Source organism: Tachysurus fulvidraco, chromosome 16 (assembly GCF_022655615.1).
Source record: "Tachysurus fulvidraco isolate hzauxx_2018 chromosome 16, HZAU_PFXX_2.0, whole genome shotgun sequence".
NCBI lineage: Eukaryota > Metazoa > Chordata > Actinopteri > Siluriformes > Bagridae > Tachysurus > Tachysurus fulvidraco.
In genome coordinates this window covers 1,945,712-1,972,500 of record NC_062533.1, presented here as the reverse complement: position 1 = coordinate 1,972,500, position 26,789 = coordinate 1,945,712, and the positions used below count along the sequence as shown (strand labels likewise).

General features: G+C 39.9%; 1 protein-coding gene across 2 annotated transcripts in view; it reads left to right on the top strand.

Annotated features, from left to right (window-relative positions):
* atf6 (activating transcription factor 6) overlaps positions 1-26,789 on the top strand; it is a 43,651-nt gene that overhangs the window by 15,319 nt on the left and 1,543 nt on the right. For both annotated transcript variants that reach the window (XM_047801309.1, XM_027154253.2), the window contains exons 7-15: positions 930-1,117; positions 10,690-10,875; positions 12,518-12,609; positions 13,563-13,694; positions 13,801-13,926; positions 16,648-16,747; positions 17,923-17,990; positions 18,580-18,691; positions 21,784-21,868. In XM_047801309.1, coding sequence (XP_047657265.1) covers positions 930-1,117; positions 10,690-10,875; positions 12,518-12,609; positions 13,563-13,694; positions 13,801-13,926; positions 16,648-16,747; positions 17,923-17,990; positions 18,580-18,691; positions 21,784-21,868 — 1,089 coding nt within the window. The remainder of the gene's footprint in view (positions 1-929; positions 1,118-10,689; positions 10,876-12,517; positions 12,610-13,562; positions 13,695-13,800; positions 13,927-16,647; positions 16,748-17,922; positions 17,991-18,579; positions 18,692-21,783; positions 21,869-26,789) is intronic.

The following is a 26,789-nucleotide window of genomic DNA, read 5'->3' as shown; positions in this document are numbered from 1 at the left end:
GGAACGTGAAGCAACACCGAAACCAAAACATTCACGTCAAATCGTCCTATCGGGATCTTACCATGAACTAATCACTGTTGGCTCACTCCAGTTGTTCACTCATGTCAGTTGCTTATCTGGACCGGTTCTTTTTTGAGCCAGAAGTTTAATATCACTGGACCATCATAAAATTTGAGTTGAATAACTGAACTGTTTCTGGATGAACACATAATTAAAGCTTGATGTTTATGCTGTGAAAAAGCATGACCACCATCAAACGATTCATGTTCAGCTGCTGACTCACAAGCGTAACATTCAGCTGTTTATGACCTTGTGTGGTTGGTACTTGTAAGGTTCCTTGTAAACACTTGTTTTCCTTGCAGGACACTACACATGCTTTCATAAACACAGCTCTTGAAAAATATTATGTATTACAAATACAGTTTTTTTCTCAACCATTTCCAACCACGACTGCAGTATTTTACTCATGTAATATCTTGTCATTATTTAGTCAGTACTGATTGCCATCTTGGTGGAATTCTGCGATGGGAGATGGTCTATAACAGCAGTAGTTCATCATGGGGCAACTCACCATATGGCCACAGCTTTGCTTGGTGTCTGAGATTGCACCTGGCATATGTTTTAACTTTGAGAATAAACCCTGGACAGTTTGTAACTCCTTCTTCTGGTCAATAGTATAAACACTGGGATCACATTAAGTGCACGATCTCTGGTCAAAACGAGTTACAAACTGGTGTCACTACCAAGTTAATGTGTATGGGAAATGAAATAGTGGAGAGTAACAAGTAACATTTTTGACAGTGTTATGGACATGGACCTTTTTATATCCATCTTGTCTGCGGTTTGAGTCTCTTAAGTGCACTTGTAAGATGATCAAACCTGCTTCCAGTGAACATTTCTCTTATGAATGTTTTCTTTTCTCTGTATAGGTCATCCCACCCTGCTCTCTCAGCCCACCTCGGTTCTGCAGCTACAGCCTCCGCAGGTTGTTCCCGCAGCTACTCGGGTTCTAACCCTGCCCAGCAGGGCACAGGACAGGGCCACAAACCCACCCTCTCCTGCCACCCAACCGCCTGTCATCGGCATCCCTCTCCGGATCAATCCATCAGACGAGGATGTAAGTCTTTAACGACTAGTCATACGATGCCATGCTTCTCTAGCTATTGAGTTTAGATTCCAGAGCTTAAGTCATTCAAACCATTAGATGTTATTTACCCTCACAGTGGTAACAATGCAGAATCGGATCAATGACGTTCTCCGTGTAGAAATATGTGGATGTGGATGAACAAGTTAGAAGTGAGATCCCTGAAGTGGATTTTGAGAGACCCTGTTTTTGTAAAAACCAAAATATTGCACACTCATCAGTCAGAATCTGGAAACTGTCAGGTTCCTGCTTAGATCTGTAGACGTATTAAAGTGCTGTCCTTTTGGTAAGCATGACCAAACCTTCACCTGTTTGTAGGCGTGTACATGGAAGCCAAGAAAATACTAGCCAGAGCACCAAAACTAATTTTGTATTATGTTGTATTATTATAAAACAACTAAAAAATAATAATAATAATAATAATAATAATAAACATCATAATGAACAAAAAGACAATAACTTCAGGAGGGAGAATAATAAGCATTCTGCCTGCGGAGGTAAAGCATCTAACTTCTCTAACTTCATTCCTGGACACAGAACAGGAGAAAACTGATAAAATGGCATCCACCTCCCTACAATCTTTAAATAATAAACAAATAAGTGAAAAGACCGATGAAGTCATTTGTAACAGTAGCTGTACATTAAACACACAACATGAGCTACAGTGACTGTAGGAAGGAGAGATGGAGATACAAAGTTCTCTTGGGGGGAAAAGTTCATTTCTCAAACCTCTGGCGATTTTTTTATTAGCTTTATACCTCCTCACTCATGACTGGTAATCCGGGATATCTGCGAACACAACTCTTCTGACACCAAATACCAGTAAAGAATACGTCACTAGACATAACATCAGTATAACCATGCACAGTTAAAATCCCAGCGATCACTTTTACTCCATTCTGATATTTGACATAAATCTCGATGATGTTCTGCTGCTACATGATTGGCTGATTAGAGAACTGCACAAACTGTACAGCTCTATTTAAAACAAAACACCGTGACCTCAGTGATGGATTTACTTATATTTTCTTAAAACATTTGAGTCCTAAATCAGGTTTTGTAAAGCCAGTCATTACACGTGTGCTTACAGTTATTCAGTTCAATTAACCAGCTGTGAAATACAGGAGAGTGGGAATGAAATGAGGCTCTGCTTCTGCTTCTGATAACATTTGGTCATCAAATGGTTTCCAGTGAATAGCTGCTCCAGCTGGTCTGTCCTCAGTTTGAAAAAAAAAAAATCACCTCCTTAGACTGACACGTGTCAAGAGGGTGGGTGTAAAGCGGAGAGAAGGTCAGTGAGGGAGAGAGGAGGAGACAATGGGTTTCCAGGGCATGGCGACGGGGCCAGATTGTGTGACTGTGTGCGTGTCACAAGGATGTGTGTGTGTGTGTGTGTGTGTGTGTGTGTGTGTGTGTGTGTGTGTGTGTGTGTGTGTGTGTGTGTGTGATTTGGCGGCACTATGAGCATTCAGCATATAATGTTACATATTTCTTCCAGTTTTCCATCCAGATCCACTAGATCTGTCGCACAATATTTGATCAATTTTCACATTTTTCTATGATGCATTATTATGCATCATTGCCAAATGTGAAAATTGATCAAATATCGTGCCAGATACTTTCCTTACAGTGTGAGCACATACTTTTCCTGTAAGGAAAATACGCACTCATACTTTCCTTACAGCGACAGCTGTTCGTGTTATTGAATGTGAGGAATATCTTAGCGAATGATTATAAAAGCATTATTAAAGCACTGGGTCTAATCATAGGCATAAAGCTATTACACAGACACAAAGGAACATAGTGAGGGACAGATCATCACCACCATCCGTGTTTGCTGTATTTATGCTGTGACTCTTCAGAAGTATACGACTGTGTGTTCACCTTTATTTCACAAACACTTTGTCAGTGACTGTTAATGACATGTTAATGAGGTGTCAGTGAAGAATGATCCCTAGAGCTCATGACATCTACTGTGTGTGTCACTCTGTAATCTAGTGTCACTGATGAGATACTTACATCAACAGTCTGGATGAGAAAGTCAGTGCTAGCATCTGCTTTATAACATTATGACTATTCTTACTTAGGACCATTGGTGGTGCTGCTGAACAGCATATAAGATGATGTAGATGCCAAAATCTTACCTTTATTTTATGTATTTTTTTATTAAATTAATATAAAACACTTTATAGCATTTGGCAAAGTCTGTAAAAATGTCATGTTGTGACGCCAGGTCACAGTGGCACAGTAACACCCACATGGAAGCAGGACCCAAGGTTTCAGGTATCATCTCTTCCCCAGATAAGTGACACACACACACACACACACACACACACACACACACACACACACACACACACACTCATCAGACCAGGCCTCCTTTTTCCATTGCACCATGGTCCAGTTCTGACGCTTATATGTCCATTGTAGGCGATTTCTGTGGTGTACTGGGATCAGCGTGGTCACTCTGATAGCTTTACACAGCAAGCAGTGATGCTTTGTGTGTTCTGACTCCTTTTTATCAGAGTCGGCATTCACTGTTTTAGCAATTTGTGCCACATTAGGTCTCCAGGGAAGCTAATCTTCACTCCCCACGTGCATTAATGAGATTAAAATGTCTGTGACCTTGTCACTGGTTCATTGGTTGATCTTCCTTGGGGTATTTTGGTGGGTACTAACCACTACACACAAGACAAGATCACAATCATCACAATTTGTCCTCTGCCAAAGTCACTCCGAACCTCAACATGTCGGCTTCATGAACTGACCGTTCACTTGCCATGTCAGATATCACACCTTATGACAGGTGTCACTGTAATGAAATAATCACTTCACCTGTCAGTGGTTTACATCTTATTGGTTTTTCAGTTTCTGTCCACTTCAAATCTTTATAGAAAATGAAACTGTAAAATGTTCCTTGTATAAATTGCACCTGGTGTCAATATAAAAACATTAGAACATTTCACACAACAATCAGTAATCATGGAGAACCTGAAGGAGCTTTCTAAAGTTCTCAGAAACTACAGTATTAATAAACAACCAAATGGAATAAAGCTACAGAGCCATAGGAAAGACCTTAAACACCCCTTTATCTACAGTTAGTTCAGTAACACAGCTGGGAAGACACATCTGATTTTCCCCAGACAGTTGAAGTATGGAGGATTTCCCAATGAAATGATAAGGAAGTGAGAAGCCAAAGAGTCACATGAAAAGAGCTGGAGGACCATCTGAACATCTGTTACATGAAGAGCAATAAGCACCACGATCATCCTTACTTTAAACATCTCAGCTAAAAAAGAATCAGTGGTGTGGTGAACATCTAAAAGCACAATTCTCAAACAATGACAAACTCACTGGCAATAATTCTGTTCATGATGATCAGAAAATAAAGAACATGGTAATGATGTGGTGCTGCCTCTCTGCAGATGGCACTGGGTCATTATGCCCCGGTGAAACATGGATGGGCTGAGATACAGAGACACGTTAGAGGAGACGTCAATCTCATTGGCCAAGAAATGGAAACTGGGGAAAAGACAATGACCCCAAACATGCGTGACCCCAAACATGCGTGACCCCAAACATGCGTGACCCCAAACATACGTGACCCCAAACATACGTGACCCCAAACATACATGATCCCAAACATACAAAGTCATTTTTGGGGGGATTTTGAACTTGCGAGTCCATCAGAAGAATTCTTCTAATCTTGTGAAATTGAAGATGTTTTCAGAGGATTGATAGCTGCCGTACCGCTGTGCATCACATTACTAACACTGGTAATTTGTGGTGTCTGAATACATTAACCCCCCCCCCCCCCCTATTTGTGTCTTTGTTCATGCCTGTAATGCCACAACAGCTATTTTCCTTCACTGTATATTGTCTTCTTCTTCTTCTTCTACCGCTTATCCGGGGCCGGGTCGCGGGGGCAGCAGTCTAAGCAGGGATGCCCAGACTTCCCTCTCACCAGACACTTGTGCATCTGATAAAATCACTGATTCCAATTCAGCTTTGTGAATGTTTTAGACTCGTCTCATTAGTTTGTCCCTGATGAGGTGATTGTTGTTGTCAGGACAGTTTTCTCACCATATTAATGTTAATCATGTGTACACTTATTTACTGTTCCACTGTTTTGTAGATAAATAAGTAAGTGATACTGGGGTAACTGGTACACTGAATTGAATGTAGTAGCTGCATTAGCAGTACAATGTTCTCACTTGGCTAACAGAAATGGGTCACTGTAATTAGAAACTATTTCCTGAGATTAGTCCAGGTACTTACACATTTGTCAGGGGATTTTGTAGGCAGCCAGAGCTACTCTGAGAACTCCTGAACCTTTAAACGTAGTAGATTTGGTATGTTATGGTGAGCACACAGGGCATTGCTGTGTCATCTATGCCGATAAGTTAAAACTGAGCATTTAATATGTTGTATATGTTATATAAATATATCTTTATTGTCATTAACTCAAACGCTAAATGGTGAGACGTTTCAAAAATCCCTTCTGAACGTACTGGGGCAGAATTTCTGCTATACGCTGAAGAGCTGAAGGGTTTGAGATCAGAAGAGCAGAAGTTCAAATTCATGATATTTACACCAAGATATGTTAATGAGAGCCAGGACCATTATGAGGACAGATTCCTTTACCATAGTCTACTGCTGAGTACAACATAAAGTTCTCCTGCTACATGTGGAAAAAAGATTTAGTGGAAATATTCCAGGCAATGGCCAGGATTAAAACCCATCAAACATCTGTGGGGAGATCACTTTGTCATTCTGGGTCATTACAATGTGAGTGATGGGTAAAACTTGCAACTATTTGATTCAGAATCAAATCCACAGTACAATAAAAGAGGTCTGAATACTTTTTGAATCCACTGTATGTGTGTGTCTGTGAAGGCAAGTGTGCTAACATTTAGCTGCAGAGTGTTGTGCGATTCTGCTGTTCCTGAGTGATGTAAGGCCAGCTGTGCAATCTGGCTACTGTGTGTGTGTGTGTGTGTGTGTGTGTGTGTGTGTGTGTGTGTGTGTGTGTGTGTGTGTGTGTGTGTGTGTGTGTGTGTGTGTGTGTGTGTGAGAGAGTGTGTGTGTGTGTGTGTGTGTGTGTGTGTGTGTGTGTGTGTGTGTGTGTGTGTGTGTGTGTGTGTGTGTGTGTGTGTGTGTGTGTTCTGCTCATCATTTTCTGTAATTATTTAGGTATTGCATCGGGCTGGACAATATGGATAAAACTAGCCTATCACACAGAATGCTGTACATTGTGAATGTGTTCGTCTTTGTGAAGCCATGACTAAAGTGTGTTTATTTTGCCAGTGCCATGATTGTCCAAAAATTCTAATAGCAATCTCTATGTAGTGGCTGTTTTCCTTGTTAGTGGACTGTATTGCATGTTACAGACTGTGATGACTTCTATAATAATCCATTGTAGATTGTATACAAAAGAGATGAAGGGATAATCATGTCTACTCGGTCATGACCGTGTCCGAAGGTGTAAATCAGAGTAGTAACAACAGCAATTACTCTAGAGAACAGTTTCATGGTAAAACTTGTGGTTTATTCTTTTTAAATCATAATTGTCCGTGAAATTCTGACATTTTCTTCTGCTTCTAAGTCTGTAACAGCTGATTTGTTTCAGTAAGTATATACAGTCTTTTCTAAATTTGTGTGTGTGTGTGTGTGTGTGTGTGTGTGTGTGTGTGTGTGTGTGTGTGTGTGTGTGTGTGTGTGTGTATGTATGAGTGTGTGTGTGTGTGTGTGTGTGTGTTGTCACCATCATTCTGTGATTGATTATTAGGAGTGTAATGAATATATACGCTGTACAATCCAAGGGCTGTTTTGTGTGTTTTTCTCTGTCCCTGTCCTGGTGTTTCTTTGTCCTTCTGGTTTTGTCTTTTGCTTTTTTCCCTGAAAGGTACACAGGGTTAGAGATTTCTGGTCCTACGTGGCAGATGACACACACATGCACGCACACATGCAGGGCAGCTCTATGAAAAACCACCCACAGCAGCTCTGCAGTGTCACAGTGATGGAAAAAGAAAGCTGATTTCTTTCCCTGTAGACTTCAGGAAATGCACATACGATCTGTATGGTCTCTGCTCAAACACTCAGCTTCTTCTCTTGTTGTTGAGCTTTGCTAGAAACACCCAGGTTTGGTTTTGAAAGAGCTAACAGTATATAAAAGCTAAACGAATCTGTGCAGATGACCACTGATTCATCGTCACTGAGTGAAAGTGTTGGATTGGTTCGACATTGTAAACAATGCTATTGTCTGACTTCTGTGGTCAGTTTGATCCAAATATGTTGGATAAGATTGAAAAGCTTCTTAACCAATAATGAGTGAGGTCTGACTGTTGCATTGTCTTGAGTGTAATGTGAACACATAATGTAATTCCAAATGACGTGCAGTTTCCCAAGAAAAAAGAGAGAGATGTTGTTCCTGTGTGGATTTATAGCAGGGAAGGTGAAAACCCTGTAGTTTGTCATCTCAGAGGATTAAACTCACAGTGTGAATGTAATGACAAACAAAAAGGACAGTTACACGGTCAGTTTATAAATGCAGCAGTTTTCATTGGTTGAACAGAGGATGTAAAGGCCGTATATTTCACTAACTAATTGGGCAGGTTTGATTCCACTGAAAGAGCAAAGATTTAAGAAGCCACATTGGAGATTTGTTTGATTTTAGATCCTAAAATGACAAACTTGCATAACACAGCACTATATGGACACTTTGTAGAGTGGAAGCTGCTCTTAGGAGCTGGAATAAAAGCTCTGTTATAGGACTGTTTACAGCCAAATCTGGTTATGATTAAAGAATGGATTTACTGCAACAGAGTTTTTCTTGTAACAAGAGGATGCATGATGGAGTGAAGCACAAGCTTGTGCAGCCAGTGACAACAAAATAAAAAAGAAAATGCTTCTATCTTCAGCCAAGAAGGGGACAAAGCAGACCTCCCTGATTTAACTTAGTAAGGAATCATTTTTTTGTCATGTTTGCACACGTTGTTTTTTCCTTAGACACCCAGCATATCAGAATGGCTGTAGCTAGATTCACCTGTGCTAAATAATTTGAAGCAAAGTTTTAATGAATCTGATTTCCTCGTCTCAGTCCAAATCCATTGACACGTTTATTGCAAGGTGTGTAAACCTCTCTTCTCCACAAAGCCTGTGTAATATATCTATGGCCAAAGTATGGCCCCTTGACCTCCTCTTACCCAAACATGTTGTTTGTTCCCAGGCTCGGCCCATGGCAAAGATCCCTAGATTAAGGAATTTTTCTGTCATGGTTTCTCGAGGGATGGCATGCAAACAGACCAAATGGGGACACAAACAGCTTAATCATGGTCATGCTGAGGGCAACGTCTTACAGACGCCTGGCTGTAGGGGCAAATCAGGCCATAGCTCTGTCTCTCTGTCTCGATCGCTCTCTCTCTTTCTCTCTCTACCATAGGCATAGGACTTTTAGTTTGTAGTGTTGTAGTACATGTCCTGTGTGTGTGTGTGTGTGTGTGTGTGTGTGTGTGTGTGTGTGTGTGTGTGTGTGTGTGTGTGTACACATACGTATACAGTGTGCCACTTGTAACTTTGTGAATCATTCAGAGATTTCTATATTTCTGTAACAAAAAAAGGACCCAAAAAATCATCAACATTTTCACACAAGTCCCAAAGTGACAAAGTGAACAGATCAGATAAATATATTATACTTTATTATAGATGTTGCTAATTTCATTACCATTTTTATTCAGGAAAATGTTTCAATATTATGTATCCGTGAGATTCAAAAGTATGTGAACCTCTAGGTTTAATTTCATCTGAGTTCAGTCATTGGTGTGACAATCAGGTCTCCGTGTGTCCTATTTTATATAAAGTACAGAGAAATATCAAAGTGTGATGTTCATGACGTGCGTTTGTGGAGATTTCTGAGGTCTTCAGAAAAAGAGTTTTTGTTGCTCATTAGGGTGGAAAAGGTTACAAAATGGAGGACATTTTAGACTTTGGTACATTTGCAGAAGTGGTTAATCAACATATAGTCATGTAATAGTCTGATGGGTCAGAAAGGAATAAAGAGTAACTTGTAATCAACTGAAGGCTTCTTTTACTTTGGCTTATGTTAATGTTCATGAGTCTGCCATCCTCGGTGTGTAAGGCAGAGTCGTAAGGAGAAAGTCACTACTCTCTAAAAGAACATTACTACTCATGAAGATCATGTGGACAAGCCAGAGGACTATCGGAAAAGATTTGTAGAGGAATTTTGGGAGGAAATTTGTGGAGGAATGAGACCAACATAAAACTTTATGGTTTAAAAGGAGAAGCATTATTTATGGAGAAAAAATACTGAATTCCACCATAAGAACCTTATATCATCTGTGAAACATGGTCGTGGTAGTATCATGCTGTGGGCCTGAATTACTGCATCTGGGCCAGGACAGTTTGCCATCATTGATGGAACAGTACTTTCAGAATGATGCCAGTGATCTCTAAATGAAAATGGTGAGACATCTGTCCATGAATCTCAAGAAACAAAGGGGTCATTTGCACCAAGTCAAAGAGGACAAGCACTCAAGTCTGTCTACCATAGAATGATTAAAGAGGAACAAACATAATGTTTTGGAATGTTAAAGTCAAAGTCCTGACCCTAATCTAAAAGAAAAATTGTGGAAGGACACAAAGCAGCCTGAAGACCTGAAGCAGGCAGTTCATGTGAGGACACACACTGAAATCCCAGTGTTGAAGCTCCTCTGTACTGAGGAATGGGATCAAATTCTTCCAAGGTTTTGTTCAGGACTAATCAAAAGTTACCGGAAACTTTACTTACAAGGGCACACAACCGATACTGAAAGCAAAGGCTCACATACTTCTTTTTGTTTGGTTGTGTTCACTTTGTTTACTTGTACGATGATATGGGTTTATGATGATATGGGTTTACGATGATATGGGTTTATGATGATATGGGTTTATGATGATATGGGTTTATGATGATATGGGTTTACGATGATATGGGTTTATGATGATATGGGTTTATGATGATATGGGTTTATGATGATATGGGTTTATTGAGGCTCCAACATGAGCCACAGCCGTGTTCAGGGTAACTGTCACAACCCTGTAAAGTTTTAAACAGCAGACAATTATGTGAAGGAAAGACACGTTTGTCTCTGCCCACTTTATCTCTGCTGCTGCTCACTGAAACACAGAACACAAGTCAGAACAAATGTACACTCGTGTAGATCCTTACTACTTACTTTTCCTGGCTCCGCCCTCCTTTCACAAACAAGTGCTCGAACAGACCCTCCACCAGCACAGCTTGGAGTTAACAAATATCCCAGGTAAAGATGGGAGTAGTAAGGGAACTCTGTAATGCTCAGCAGCAGATGATGACCATGAGCTCTGTTAAGCAGCCAACCAGCAGGACACACAAGAATGTGGGACACTTAAAGGGGTGAAGTGACTTGAAGTGATTTTTGAATTGAGATTTTGGTAGGTTAATTTTATAATTGCAAATTGTAGGTGTTTATATATAAATGTTACCCCCCCCCCTTCCCCCCTTTTTTCAGTTCAGTGTGTGCCGGCGGCAGCAACGCATGATAAAGAACAGAGAGTCTGCGTCTTTATCACGGAAGAAGAAGAAAGAGTACTTGCTGACCTTGGAGGCCCGTCTGAAGGTTGCTCTGTCTGAGAACGAGAAGCTGAAAAATGAAAATGGGACATTAAAAAGGCAGCTGGAGGGACTGCTGAATGAAGTAGGTCCTGTAATATACATACATACATACATACATACATACATACATGTTTATATACATAACGTACATAGATACATGTATAGATATAAGACCCACCATCCACCTTTAATGAATGTGGTAACAGTCCCACAGTCTCTGGAGTTTACACTGGATGGTGTGAAAAACCAGAAGCACTGAATGAGACAGTGACAGTTCTGTGGGTGTAAAAACATTGTTGGTAAGAGATCAGAGGAGAATTAATAGAATTGTTCGACTGCCATGAAGGATCTAATAACTCAAATAATCACTCTTTGCCGCCGTGGTGAGCAGAAAAGCATCTCAGCATGCATGACATAAAACCATGAGCTGCAACAACAGCAGAAGACCACATCAGGTTCCACTCCTTCTAGCCATGAAGAAGAATCTGAGGCACAGACTCATGGCACAGACTCACTCATACTGGATGATTAGGAAAAATCTTTTTCCTGTCTATAACTGTGAAGTTTAAGCCAATGATAATCTTAGATTCCTGCTCTTTGCTGATAGGAGTGGAATCAGGTTGGATGTGTTGTTCATGCTGAGATGCTTTTCTGCTCAACCTGGGGGTAAAGAGTGATTTTTCTCAGTTACCTTAGCTCAGATATCTTCCCATCAGCTCAGACCAATCTGGTCATCCTCCTCTGACTGCTCTCACCCACAGATGTGTCACTACTAGTAAAAGTTAATTTGCAGAGAATTCTACAGCAACCACTTCACATCTGTCTGTCCCAGGAAAGCTAAAGGGACTTTTTGGCACCTTGAATTTTAAAGTAAAATCCAGAGCATTGATCTGCGCTATTTAATGTTCAGCCCCTCTGTCTGTATAAAGCCCAGCTCACACTGTGGGGTTTTTCATAATCCTTCAAGATTGCTGCTTGTCAGACTGTATGAATATAGTCCCCATGTCACACTGTAGGCTCTCAGTCGTCTCATGTCTGACAGTCAAGACGCTCATAAATCCGTGACATGTTCACAACTGCTTCCTCTGCTAAAATGGCGGTAGCAGAAAATGAGAAATCTGTAGCATTAATTTTGTTTATTACAATTCATGATGATAAAATAAAATAAAAACAACAAGGACATGTGTGGGGCTGGGTCATGGCTTGGCATGCGCCATACGGTTAAGCACTTCTATTGGCTGTTGGTTTTAGGTCAAGATGCCGCACTGAAGATACGTGTCTGAAATCTTCTGACACTGCCAGAAATTTATCGGAGGAAGAAACTGAAACGGTCATTAATCGGTTTTCGGTGACCAGGACGAGGCCAAAACCAGACTATAGATTTTACCCTAGGACTAGAAATCTTTTAGGATTATTAATATTTATATCAGATTTATATCACAGTGTGAGCTGGGATTAAGTGCAAGTCTTAAGACATTTGCAGGGTCTGCTATTTCATGCCACAAAAGGAGGAAGGAAGTGCTACATTTTATAAACAACACATTTCAGAAATGATCTTATAATCAGACAGAACTTTATTCTGAGTTTTTATTAAGTATATTGACAGATTAGACCACTACTGCAGACTCCTAGCTGGCCTTCCTGTTTAAAGCAATCTTAAAGCATTTTCTTGTGCTTAGGCCATCCACTTATGTGCTATGTATCTCCCTCGTGCTTGTATTTAGAACACCATCCTGAAGGGAACTGCTCCAAAGAGACGGGCCGTGTGTCTGATGGTGGTCCTTGTTTTCCTGGCAATAAACATTGTGCCGTTGAGGTAAGTGAAGAATCCACACAGACGGAAAAGTGAGAAATGCTCTTTGTTTTTTTTTAGCATAATGTAGTTACAGTCTGTACAGTTGATGACAGAATGGATGTGTATAAATCTATCTTTTATGGAAAGCCTGTGTGGGAATCCACTGAGGAAGGATGGTTTATTTATACAAACAAAGACATGCTCTGATAATAATGCTGTTCAGATGGGATACAGTCTGTAAGTCTGACCAATTTACATAAGAAAAAAATCTCTGTAAATTACACAGATCGGATCGTGGCAATATGTAGCTGTATAATATGTGGTATGTAGTAGCTTAGTGGCTAAGGTGAATGACTACTGATCCGAAGGTCATTGGTTCGAATCCCAGGTCCACCAAGTTGCCACTGCTAAATGCTGTAATGTAAATGTAGCTTTCAAACAACAGATGACTTTAATTTTCTGTATTTCAAAACACATCTCATGTCCTCAGGGTTGTTTTTACTTTTGTTATAAGGTCTGTATTTGGCTGGTATGCTACATGCCCAGTAGTATGGAGGTCAGTATACTACATCCCCATAATGTATACAGGCTTCTACTGTTTTTATTAGGAAAACAGCACAAAGTGATAATACCACTGGCCAGAAACAAAACACCAAGAGGTTACTCTTGCAAGTTCTGACACCAAGATCTGTATATTTGTGTTTGTCATTAAAACCTAGCCAATATACTGTATTATCATCTTGTTTCAGTTGAGAGAACACGTGTACATTAACTCACACCAGGCTGAAACTAAGAATTAAAAATGTATAAGACCTGTCGATTTTTATAGAACCAAGTGAGTAGACATGTAGCTAGTACTCAGGTGACTGCTGACATGAAAGGATCGGTTTTATTATTATTATTATTATTATTATTATTATTATTATTATTAGTTAAATGTTCTGCTAATTTCTAGCTCTTCTCTTACTCTAAAGTCTTTTTGAGCGCGATGCAGACTCCAGGTTCGCAGCAGCCCCTAGTCCCAGTAGCAGACATCTGTTGGGCTTCTCGTCAAAGATGGACAGCAGCATGGAGGCCAGTTTGCAGGATTCTCTGTCTTCTAATAAGTAAGTGCGTTCTGTTTCACAAATGTGTTTGTGTGTGATCTCCATATATCTCCATATCGACTCCTTTTCACTTCCCTTGTCATTCACTTTATTTTCTTTCCTCTAGACTGGAGGACTTGGAATCGATGCCAGACGATAAAGCTCTCATGGTGGTTAAAAGAGATCCTGTCTTCAGAACTCCTCCTCCTCCTCCTCCCTGCCAGCCTCCTGTAAACAGAACCAAGTGCATAAAGTTAGTACTGATCTATACTACACTATACAGGTGCTGGTCATATCATTAGAATATCATCAAAAAGTTGATTTATTTCACTAATTTTATTCAAAAAGAGAAACTTGTATATTATATTCATTCATTACACAAATGTTTATTTCTTTTAATGTTGATGATTATAACTGATAACTGAGGAAAATCCCCAATTCAGTATCTCAGAAAATTAGAATATTACTTAAGACCAATACAAAGAAAGGATTTTTAGACATCAGAGTATGAAAAGTATAACCATGAAAAGTATGAGCAAAACTTTTTAATGATATTCTAATTATATGACCAGCACCTGTACTGCATGTAAGAACAAATATTTGTACTTTTCCAGCTACTTCCTGCAAGCATTGATTATTCTTAGTTTACTCCTGTGGAAGCTGGAAAATGGAGGTTAAATTATAGATATATTGTGGAAATCTTCCTCTGTTTCATTCATTTGTGTGGTGAAATTGTGTTACATAATGTAAGAGATATATATAAATATATACACAGTGTTGCGTCCCCAGCTAGTCTAGGGTTGGGGGAACGAGTAACAGAATAAAAACGGTGTGATGTGTGGAGGCAGCAAGGTTCAATTCCCAACCCCAGGGCTTTTAACAAACATGCAAATATCAAACAAGTTCCTTCTATTGTACAAATGTGGGAGGATTTCAAGGCTTTAAGAGGGGGAAAGGCCAAAATAACAACAAAACCCTCTAACTGTTAGAAAGAAACTAACTAAACTACAAAGGAAAACAAAATGAAATAACAAAAGTGTGTGCAAAACAGTTAACAAAAATGGGTTCTCTGATAATAGGCAACCTGCACAACAAGATGACTAACCCAATAACACACTGGGAGAAATTCAACACACACACACACACACACACACACACACACACACACACACACACACACACACACACACACACACACACACACACACACACAGAGAGCTCTGTGCAATGGTGCAGCTTATATCACCACTTCCTCTCCTCCAATCACATCAGATCACCAATCATTGGGGTCAGGTGGTACCTATTACTTCCTGCTTGTGAGAAGTAGAGAGAGGAAACTCAAACACATACGTCCTCGGACGTAACAACAGTCATGTGAAAGAGAAAATACACCAGTTAAATTCTATGGTTTTATTTCAGTTATTAAAAGCACAAGATTAGTTAATAAAGTCACAAAGCATGACTACCTAAAACAGGACATTCTGCAGTTTGGTGATGTCAGGTGTGTGTTTACATTCTGGCCTGAAGAAAGGACATCAGACACAATCAGAGAGAAGCAATTAATGCTCATTAGTCTGGGCAGGTTTATAAGGCTAGACTATTTGAAATGTACCACTATGTGAGAAGGGCATATTCAGTTCAGGTCAGATTTATTAGTATAGATGCTATGAGACGCTATGAGATGCTGAATTCTGGTGTATACATTTTTTACTTATTTATATTTTTGGTATTAAGGATTGAAAATTCCTGTGGCGTACCGCCGGTGTGTATATAACTCACAGCCGGGACTGAACGGGCAGGTGGTGAAAACGCGTTGGCCCTAGATACCGCTGTCCAGCGAGACAGGTCTGCTTGGTAGGGCTGTGTGGGGTACCCCGTATTTATAAGTGTTATAAGTGTTTATATACGTGCACGTTATCATCATAAGTATACGGCGATTCACAATGATAAGTGGATACGGCAACGTACACATTGATAAGTGGACAGAGCCAAATGAGTATTCATAAATAAGTGTACGCCATATAAGTGATAATAAATGATACGTGTACGGTGTGTAATGTGTATGAATTGTTTATGTGCACATGTGTATTTGTGGATAAGGGCGTCTGCCAAATGCTGTAAATGAAACTTTGACACGAACCAGACTCATAAGAGAATCCTTCCTCATCTGAGTCACACGAGTGGGATTGTAAAAAAAACTCCCTGTTTAAAAAGTGCAATGGTGTAAGAAGAAAATCCATTCCAGAGTTAGCCTTCAGTCTCCACCCACACCAGTGTCCAGTCTCCACCCACACCAGTGTCCAGTCTCCACCCACACCAGTGCCCAGTCTCCACCCACACCAGTGCCCAGTCTCCACCCACACCAGTGCCCAGTCTCCACCCACACCAGTGCCCAGTCTACACCCACACCAGTGTCCAGTCTCCACCCACACCAGTGAGGCTTGGTGCCCCACGGCCCTGTTGGCATTTCATCAGTTATTCTTCCTTGGAGCACTTTAGAAGGTACTAACCATTATGCAATGGTTAGGAACACCTCAGAAGACCCACTCTTTTGGAGATGCTCTGACTCAATCGTCTAGTATTTAAAACTTGGCACTTGTCAAATTCACATTCTTAAACTTTCTTTACACAAATTTACTTTCAGTGTTTTTATATAAAATCTCAGTGATGTTTGATCCCCGATGCTGCTGATGAAAGTTCTACATTTTTAATCCGTTTCATCTCTATAACAATTTTCCCTGAAAAATGTGTCACAAAATAAAGAGGAAACTGCGATTCTTAGTGATTGTTGTCTTTCAGTGCCATAGTGGTGGACTTGAGAGATATAATTATTTAGTTTTGGTTTTCTTCTTCTTTTGTACGGTGACCTTGAGTGTTCAGAAAGGTGCCTTTAAATAAAATGTATTATTATTATTATTATTATTATTATTATTATATCAGCAGGCTAAACAGTTTCCTTCTTTTGTTTGTGTAGGATGGCCAGTGAACTGAGGGGATGGATCCACCGACATGAGGCAGAGCGCACTAAGAACCAGCGCAACAGCAGCACCCACGCAAGAGCCCGAACCATCACGGTAGGAGTGATCAGAGGCATTCATCCAGTCACCTTCTTTGTTCTGCTTCCAAAGATTCCCATGATTTAATGACATTCCACATGCTATTTAACAGTAACATATTTTCTTGAAGCCTTGTATTAGGAACATTTTCCAGAGCTATTGGGAAAGGAAATTTATGCACCGTGGAAAACTATGAAGAAACCTATCAGTCAGGAGTCACTGGAGTGAGACACAAATGGATTTGAACCAAAGATTATTTTCTGTAGTTTCAAACTGAAACTTTTAAAAAAATACACAAGTTTTTCTGAGCAGCTTTTTCATTTCTAGACTGTTGGGACAGAGAATCTCTAAAATACCAGGCTTTTAGGGTTTTCTTAAGTGGCACCAGGATTCACTATGGGAAGAAGGCAAGCTAGAGAAAAGGTTTCCAAGCAAGTGCAGGGAAACCATGAGTCCTTCATTCATATGGATGTTACTGTCACATAAACCAAATGTATATAAAGATATATTCAGCGCAGCGTTGTTCCATAATGGCAGTGTCATCTTTCAGCAGCACCATAACATTTCTTATTAATTTCCTCTCTTAGAATCCAGTCATATAAATAGCATCATAAATAGTCAATATTTAGACAGAGGAGGACAAACACATACAGAGCAGTGTTTCACTCTCAGGTGTTTCACTGAGGGACAAATGTAATGTATTTATTAATATGCTGAGGAGACCTTCATTTAAAACGAATGGAAGGATTCGCCATTGTCTTGTAGTCATCAGAGGCAAAGCTTTTAAGCTCAAAGAGATTACAGTTTGTGTTTTATTACTTTTAACGTGCATGAAAAAGTCTCTTAATAAATAAAAAAAATAATACATTTATTTATTTATAGAAAAACTTCTTAAGACCAAAACTGTGAAAGTTTTTATTTTTGCTATTGCTTTTAACAATAGAATCCAGCAGATCCCTTACTCGGTCTGATCTATTTGTCCATATCTGATTTAACACCTAATGGAACTGATAAGTGCAGCGTTTCATTCCAAAGGGAAGTGAATGAAGATTCTCTCAAAATCCTGTTCACTATCTTCTTATATCATATATTAAGATTGTGTTAAGTCTTTATTATGTATAAATATGAAATACTGAAATATACTAATCTAATTGATTGGATCAATAATATTATGTATATTATTTTATCTTTAGAGAATGGCCAGTAAGAAGGCAGAAGTGCCACAGATCGTGACTGTGCCGTACCCTGAATCTTCTGATAAGTGAGTGCTGCTCATTTGAAGCTACAGCCTTGTATACTGTAAAAGCTGTCATTGCTGGTAGTCATGCCTGGGTAATTAACATAACAGCAGACAATGACTTGAATTTATGTATCATTATTTATCATACGTTTATAAAATCCTGCTATTCTAATATTTACAGCAGTAGTTTAGACATTGGCATGGTATAAATCCTAAATCTACTACAGCTACAATGTCCAGACCTCAGCTTGTCCAGACCTCAGCTTGTCCAGTCCTCAGCTTGTCCAGACCTCAGCTTGTCCAGACCTCAGCTTGTCCAGTCCTCAGCTTGTCCAGACCTCAGCTTGTCCAGTCCTCAGCTTGTCCAGACCTGCATTCTTCAGTTCTTTTTAAAAGAATGTTTATATATTTGATCATTTGTACGTTTTAACATTAATTCACTGCTCTTCATTTGTGTCATGAAATGTTTTCTAATTTTTATGTTAGTTCATGTCATATTTTTACTTCAGAACAAATGAGCTCGAGATAAGATTTACACGTGACATAAAATGTGTTGTATACATGTTTATCTGTGCCTAATTTTACACGGTTAACATTTTCCTGTCTTTAGGCATTCAGGCAATGAGCTACAGGTCTACTACGCCCCTCACCACACATACAGCCATTTTTTTGATGAACTGAACCGAAGAGGAGACACTTTCTATGTGATCTCTTTCCGCAGAGTGAGTAGCTTCTGTCTTGTATATTCACATACAGACTGCTGTGTTTTTACACTTCAGCTCAATTCTTTCTACAGAAAAACATTTGGCAGTAAACTCTGTAACTATACAAGTGCTTTCTGATTGTACTGGATAACGAACTAGGTTATGTGTCTGGAATATTAACAAAAAATATTCTCACAATTCTCAGAAAATCTGATTAATGCAAGGATGAAAATCTTCATCTCACGGTGAAACATATTTGATGTAGTTTCTGTTGTAAATCTCACTATATGTGCTGTGATATTGGCAAGGAAATGAAAGGCATTTTTTAAATTTTTCAATACTCCCCCCTTAAATAGATAGATAGATAGATAGATAGATAGATAGATAGATAGATAGATAGATAGATAGATAGATAGATAGATAGATAGATAAATCACTTTTCACTCTTCTGTGATCAAAACGTTCCCAGGTTCTCAGAGCAAACAGCAAACTGTTCACAGCACTTCTACAAGCTCTGTAGTGGAGTCTTAAGTCCTATTCGGACTGGATTAGTTTAACGTGGGGACGTGGGGGGTAAAGTAATTATTACCAGAGCTTCTCTGTGATTTTAGGGACAATGTCAGTAAAGAGTACGGCGACTTTTACCTTCTGTAAAAAGGTCTGGAAAAATGACCTCAGGTAATACTGATCCCGTCCGAATAGACCCGCTGTAAATATGTACGGTAAAATTCCGTCATTTCCTGTTTAAAAGTAGTTTTTGCCGTGTTTTTCAAGCATGGAGGCCCCATGTTGTCTGTTTGCGCACGTGATAACAGGAAGCGACGTCATACGCACATGACGACAAGGAGGTTACTGTGGTGCATAAAGCGAGTTACCCCTCCCCCTTCTGCTGGTTTTACTGAGATGTTTTTTCCCGTGTGAATTGGTCAATTAATATTACAGACGTCCTGAGGTAAAATTGCATTACTCCACGTCCCCACATAAAACTAACCCCGTCCGAATAGTGCTTTACACGTCTCACCCTGTAAACTGATTACATGTATCAGTAAAGAGTTTGGAGCAGGAGTACCACACTTTAGGACTCATTCTCTCCAGAGTCCCACCCTCTTTAAGTAACAGAGGAACCATATGGTCTCACTCAGAGAAGAAACATTGAGTTCTGCCTGTGACAAACATCTCTGTGATTCAGAGGTGCACAAATGTGTCCAAGAAGAAATGAGATTTTGGATGAACACACAACTGAAGCTGAACATCTGTATGTTTAAATAACAGGAGTCCCACGAGGCTGTTGATTGATTGGAGTTTGACTTAATTTTTTATTTGTCAGAAACCTTTTAGCCCTTTGCCTCTACTTTTGTTGTGAATTTGGACATGTGGTAATTTCCCCCCCAGACATCCAGCTTTTGCTTAGTTCTGATGATGTGATAGAAAACCTCCCATGAGTTACAACAATAGACAGAAGCTCCTCCCATGAAATACTGGCTTATATGTTAATGTTTAGTTTTTCTTTATTTCTTTCATTTTAATGCATCTTAAAACATTTCTGAGACATTTTTTAGTCTAAATAGATGCTCTATCTACACAAACTTCTCTCTGCACTAAATTTCAAAAAGAATCTTGATTCCAAACTACTTTTGGCTTTCAGTGTCTTATACTGAAATGGGTTGTGGCTCCCATGAGTCCGGTCAGAAAAGATTGGACTTGGTTATTTAGGATGAAGTTTTATCTGAGATCGCATCGCTTTCCTCTGTCTTTTTAACCTTAGGCTATGCGATAACAGCAAAATTTTATGGACAAATGCCTGAACCCGAGGGCCGCAGACTGGACATTTGTTTAGATGTAGGAAGCTTTGTGGCATCAGGTTATTAATGAATAGCTGAGAAATGTGTAAAGCATTTTAAAAAAAAATCCCCTTTACAACTTTGAGGAAATGGATGCACATGTTTTAAGGCGTTCTTGTTCGCAGGGTTATCAGTAGATTACATGGCCTTAAGTGTTCGATTGCAATGTTTTATATAGTTTTTCATAGTAAACACACTTCTCTTTCTAATCAAAAGCAGGAGGTATCTTCATTTTTGGAACGCTTTCAGAGCTGCAAGATTGGATTGGTTTTTAACGTTTACACCAAAAACCTCCATCCAACCGCAACTTGGGGCATTTCCTAAAATATGGAATGTCAGAAAATAGGAAAGAGTGATGAATATGGAGTTTATTAGCTTATTTATTTTCATGTATTTTGTTTCCTGGGATTTAGGGTGTGGGTCTCTGTAGTGTTTTGTCGGCCCCACCCTTCCAGCTCTCTCCATGTTATGCTGGACTCCATTTAAATTCACTTTTGAATATTTAATTTTTTAATTTTTCCCTTTTTTTTTTTATACCCCAACTCCCTTGTTGCCTCTTTAACATTTCCAACGTGTATCGTCAATGTTTCCATTCCCTTTTGCTTATGTAAGCAGATTGCAACATTATTGGCTTCCTGAGAACCTAGAGCCCTGGGAAAGCGTTGAGCTGGAAGACCTTGTCCCTGCCTGCATGAGAACAGAGCTGCTTCAGTGCTGGTCTCTGTAGCCCCAGAGAATGGTTTCTCTCACTTATTTTTAGCAGAGCTAATAAGCCTTGAAGATCCCAGATTCCACGAGTTTCATGGGCTCCAGGTTTCATGTTGAACTGTAACAGTGGGCTGGAGATGGATTTAACATCTTTGTAGAATCACAACAAAGTCATTCCTAAAAAGAGCAGTGGGGCAAGATTCTTACTAAACCTGATGTATAGAAGCTAGAGTTTATTATATGCTTCATAATTTAAACTATCTTGATCCTTTAAACCAGATCGTTTTGGGGTTTTCTTTAACAAAATCTATGAAATGTAAGTTTACAATAAGTTAAAGCACAGCGCTGCTAGTCAACTGCTTCAAGTGGACTGTGGTTGCATCTCTGTGGTTGTAGGAGGAATATTGGGAACTTTATTGTTTTAATATTTTTAACCTTTTAAAAAAGTTTAGTATTTGAGAATACTCTGACAGAATTCATCTTAGTTTCATTGGTATTCATATATTATTCATATTTATTTCATATTCAACATTTTTGAATATTAATATGTCTTTTCCTCAGGATCACCTTCTTCTTCCTGCCACCAACCACAACAGAGGAAGCAGACCGAAGATGTCAGTTGTGCTGCCAGCAATGAATATCAATGGTAAGATCCAAACAGCTCTCTTTACTGTGGACAGTTGCTTTAGAAACAGACATACGGTACATGATACATTAGCAAGAAGGATCAGGAAGACTTTTGGGTTTCAGTTGGAGGAGGTGATATATTTTAGTCTCTGTTCGTCCCTTGACTAGGCCATTTACCTCTCTGAGTCAAGAATGTGGATGAAGGCACATGATACAAGGTGCATGCATTAGTAATCACATTTACGTTATCCTCAGTCTCTTCATCTTTCTTGATATTCGTGTTATGATAAGTTAAATGAATCAGATGTCTGCTTTCTGCCCTGAGTAGTAGGCCACAGTTTGTATTGTCTTCCCACTGTTTTTTATTACATGAAAAAAAAGGCTTTTCTTAACAAAGACAGTCTCCGTCCCAGTCACATGCTCTGTTTAAACATCAGCCAAACCTGAGACTGATCATATCTGAAAGAAATGAGAAAGCTGTTAATGTTTACTGACAACATTAATTAACTAAGAAACTCTGTAAATTCCAGCCCTGTAAATATGGTTCACTTGATAGGCCACAAATACTTTATTTATTAACAGATAGATAAAGGCAGGAAACAGTAAAGTATAATCTAGTAAATTAAGCATAATGAAGTATTGTATAATAATTCAAAATAGTTTAGATCCTTCCTTCCTCTGGACTTCACTGTAGTTGATGAATCACTTTTCCTGCACCATCACAGTCTTGAGCACATGTAATGCCATAACACTCCTGTGAACAACTTGTGATTATAGGTCTAGGAAAAAGGCCACCATCCTCCTGTTAATGGTTATGGTCTTGAGGGAAAGAAGCCCTGACAGCTGTCAGTCAGTTTAGTCAAACAATGTTGCCCAAATAAACTTAACTAAAAAAACAGTGAATTCCTTTAGGAAATACATCACTTGTGATGGAAGTGTGGAGTGTCATCATGTGGAGTGTGTGCTTACTAGAGTGTAGACATCTCACATAGGCAATGGGTTACAAATAAATATACTGTCTTAGTACATGACAGTGGCTAAGATGGCAGTGTGACAGTTTTAGCAGTCCAGATCTTCTTGTGCTGAAATCTGCTTTAAATTCTTCAGCTACATGCTGCATCAATTTAGTTTCTCCTGTTTATAAATAGATATCATATGTTTGCCCTGATAGAAATCTTTCAGTTTCTCTGAAGTAAAACCATAGTGAACGGACGCTGGGATCTTTGGTTCAGTCCGGTTAGCTTCAAGAGCTTCAATGAACAATTTGTTCTTAATAATATGGGTTTTACCTCTTGGTAAGTCTCATATTTTCAGCTGGAGTATCCTGTGCATACTGCAGAACATAATCCCAGGTTTTCGTTGGAAAGATGTCTGCAGTAAACTAGATGAAGTTACTATGCTGTACTTGTGCTTGTGTGTGTGCTGGTTACTACCGTCACAGGTCCCATAGAATCATTATATCAAAATCAGCCTTGTGCCAGTTAGTAGTTTTTACACAAGGCTCAATTTATTTACAGTCGCAAGAAAAAGTATGTGAACCTCTTGGAATAAACTGGTTTTCTGCAGTAATTTGCCAGAAAAAGGTGACAACAATAGACGAACCCAATGTTCTTAAGCCGATAACACCCAAACAATTCAAATCTCTTGTGACTCTGTTGAACACACCCATTAAACATTCACAGTGCTGAAGGAAAAAGTAAGTGAACCCATGGAGTTAATAGCTGAAGCTCCTCTGACAGCAAGGACTTCAAGCAACTCTCAGACCTGCACAACATTCTGGAGAAAAGTTTGACCATTCCTCTTTACAAAAATGCTTTAGTTATATGTCTGCTACGAACAGCTCTCTCTCGGTCATCCCACAGAATCACTATGGGGTTACGGTCTGGGCTCTGACGGTCTGGGCTCTGACGGTCTGGGCTCTGGCGGTCTGGGCTCTGACGGTCTGGGCTCTGGCGGTCTGGGCTCTGACGGTCTGGGCTCTGACGGTCTGGGCTCTCACAGTCTGGGCTCTGACGGCCTGGGGTCTGGGCTCTGGCGGTCTGGGCTCTGGCGGTCTGGGCTCTGACGGCCTGGGGTCTGGGCTCTGACGGCCTGGGGTCTGGGCTCTGACGGCCTGGGGTCTGGGCTCTGGCGGTCTGGGCTCTGGCGGTCTGGGCTCTGGCGGTCTGGGCTCTGACGGTCTGGGCTCTGACGGCCTGGGCTCTGACGGCCTGGGCTCTGACGGCCTGGGCTCTGGCGGTCTGGGCTCTGGCGGTCTGGGCTCTGGCGGTCTGGGCTCTGGCGGGGCCACTCCAAAAGGCATATTTTGTTTTTATTAAGCCAGTCTGTGGTGGATTTACTTTGGTGTTTAGGGTCATTGTCTTGCTGCATCACTCGACTTCTACTAAGATTCAGCTGGTGGACGGCCACCCTGAGATTATCCTGTATTATATTTTGGTAAACTTGGGAATTTATTTTCTCCTCAATGAAGGCAAGTGGTCCTGGCCCACATGATGTTCCTTCCAGCGTACTTCACCATCAGGATGATGTTTTGATGTTAGAAAACTCTGCTCTTTGTGTGTCGTACATACTGCTGAGTATGCTTCCCAAACAATTCAACTTTTGTTGGATCAGTCCATAAAAAACAGTCTTTCGTGCCATGAAGATTTTGGACCTTCACTGATGCCGAGTCTGTGAGGATCTTGAGGAATCTACAGATCTACCAGCTCCAGTTGGACTCTGCTATACTAAGGAGGAGATGCAACTCCATGTGGTCTTTGAGGACAACAACCTCCTCATCAATACAACATTTATCAGACTGTATATATATAATCACACCCCCAGTGTCACCCAGATGAGGATGAGGTTATATAATCACACCCCCAGTGTCACCCAGATGAGGATGAGGTTCCCCTTTGAGTCTGGTTCCTCTCGAGGTTCCTTCCTTTACCATCTAAGGGAGTTTTTCCTCCCCCAGTTACCTGAGTCACCTCAGACTTGTTCATTGGGGATAAATACATACACATAAAAATATTTCTAATATTAACTATGAATTTTGTCTTATATTAATCTTTATATTAATCTTTATATTAATCTTTTGTTTTATGTTTATATTCTGTAAAGCTGCTTTGAGACAATGTCCATTGTTAATTCAATTCAATTCAATTCAATTTCAATTCAATTCAAGTTTATTTGTATAGCGCTTTTTACAACAGACATCGTCTCAAAGCAGCTTTACAGAACATAAACATAGAGCAGAAGGTAAACATAATTAATGATAAAGGAAATAACGAATAATAAAAGAAATAAGAATTAACAGAATAAAAATTCTAGATTATTATTAGATGTATATAGTTCACAGTGTGTATGTATTTATTCCCCTATGAGCAAGTCTGAGGTGACTCAGGCAGCAGTGGCAAGGAAAAACTGCCTTAAATTGGTAAAGGAAGAAACCTTGAGAGGAACCGGACTCAAGGGGGAACCCATCCTCATATGGGTGACACTGGGGGTGTGATTGTAATATACAGTCAAACAAATGGTGTATTGGTGTGAGGTTTAAGGACTTCTGATCTCCTTAGTATCACAGAGTCTAACTGGAGACGTCTCAGTATTCTTAGAGTCGGCCTCGGCTCAGTGGACGTCCAAAGGCTTCGTCCCACAGAGGACGATGGGAGCTGGTACAGTGTCTGGATGCCTCGGGATGGGTACAAAGAGAGAAGCAGTGGAAAGGGATTAACGTATCTGCTGTTCATAAAAATGCGCTGGTCTGATGTACTGGTGCATGATATTATGGGATGTATTATGTGTACGCCTGACTGAAGAGATGAGTTTTTAATCTACATTTAAAGGGAAAGTGGGTCTGCGCCCCGAACACTATCAGGAAGACTATTTCAAAGTTTGGGAGCTAAATAAGAAAACGCTCTACCACCTTTAGTAGACTTAGATATTCTGGGAACTACCAAAAGCCCTGAGTTTTGTGATCTCAGAGAGCGTGAAGGGTTGTAACGTGTTAGAAGACTAGTTAGATACATGGGAGCTAAACCATTAAGAGCCTTGTACGTAAGTAGCAGCAGTTTGTAATCAGTTCTAAACTTAACAGGTAGCCAGTGTAGAGATGATAACATTGGGGTTAAAGGTCATACTTTCTTGTCCTAGTGAGAACTCTGGCAGCTGCATTTTGGACTAACTGTAACCTATTTATTAAAGATGCAGGACAAACACCTAGTAATGCATTACAATAGTCCAGTCTAGAGGTCATGAAGGCATGAACTAGCTTCTCAGCATCAGATACAGACAGGATGTTTCTCAGCTTGGCAATATTTCTAAGGTGGAAGAAGGCTGTGTTTGTAGTATGGGCGATATGATTTTTAAAAGACAAGTTACTGTCTAATATAACACCGAGGTCTTTCACTGTCGAGCTACTAGTAACAGTACATCCCTCTAAATGGGAGTTAAGTTGTGAGAGTTAAAAAGCACTATACAAATGAATTTAATTGAATTGACAACATTTTCCCAATCGCACTGTGGGTAGTTAAGGTGCTCTTTGGCAAACCTCGGGCAGGCAGCAATGTATTATGGGGAGAGCAGTGGCTTCCTCGGTGGTGTTCTGCCATAGGCACACTGTCTGTTTGAAGACTTGTATGCAGTAGTTTTATGAACAGAGATGTTTGCCAGTTCCAGTTATGTCTTTAAGCCTGTAGTAGCTACAGTATTCCTCGAGAGTTCATCTTTACCTCATTTAAGGATTCTGCGTTGTGGAGTCATCTTGGCTGAGCGCCCACTTCTAGGAAGAGTAGCCACAGTACTATACTGTCTCCATTCATACTGTCTCCATTCATACTGTCTCCATTCATACTGTCTCCATTCATATAACTGTTGACTGATGGATGTCTGTTTAGACATCCATCAGTCAACAGTTATATGTTATGAACTTGAGATTGTTTTGTGTCCCTTTCCAGCCT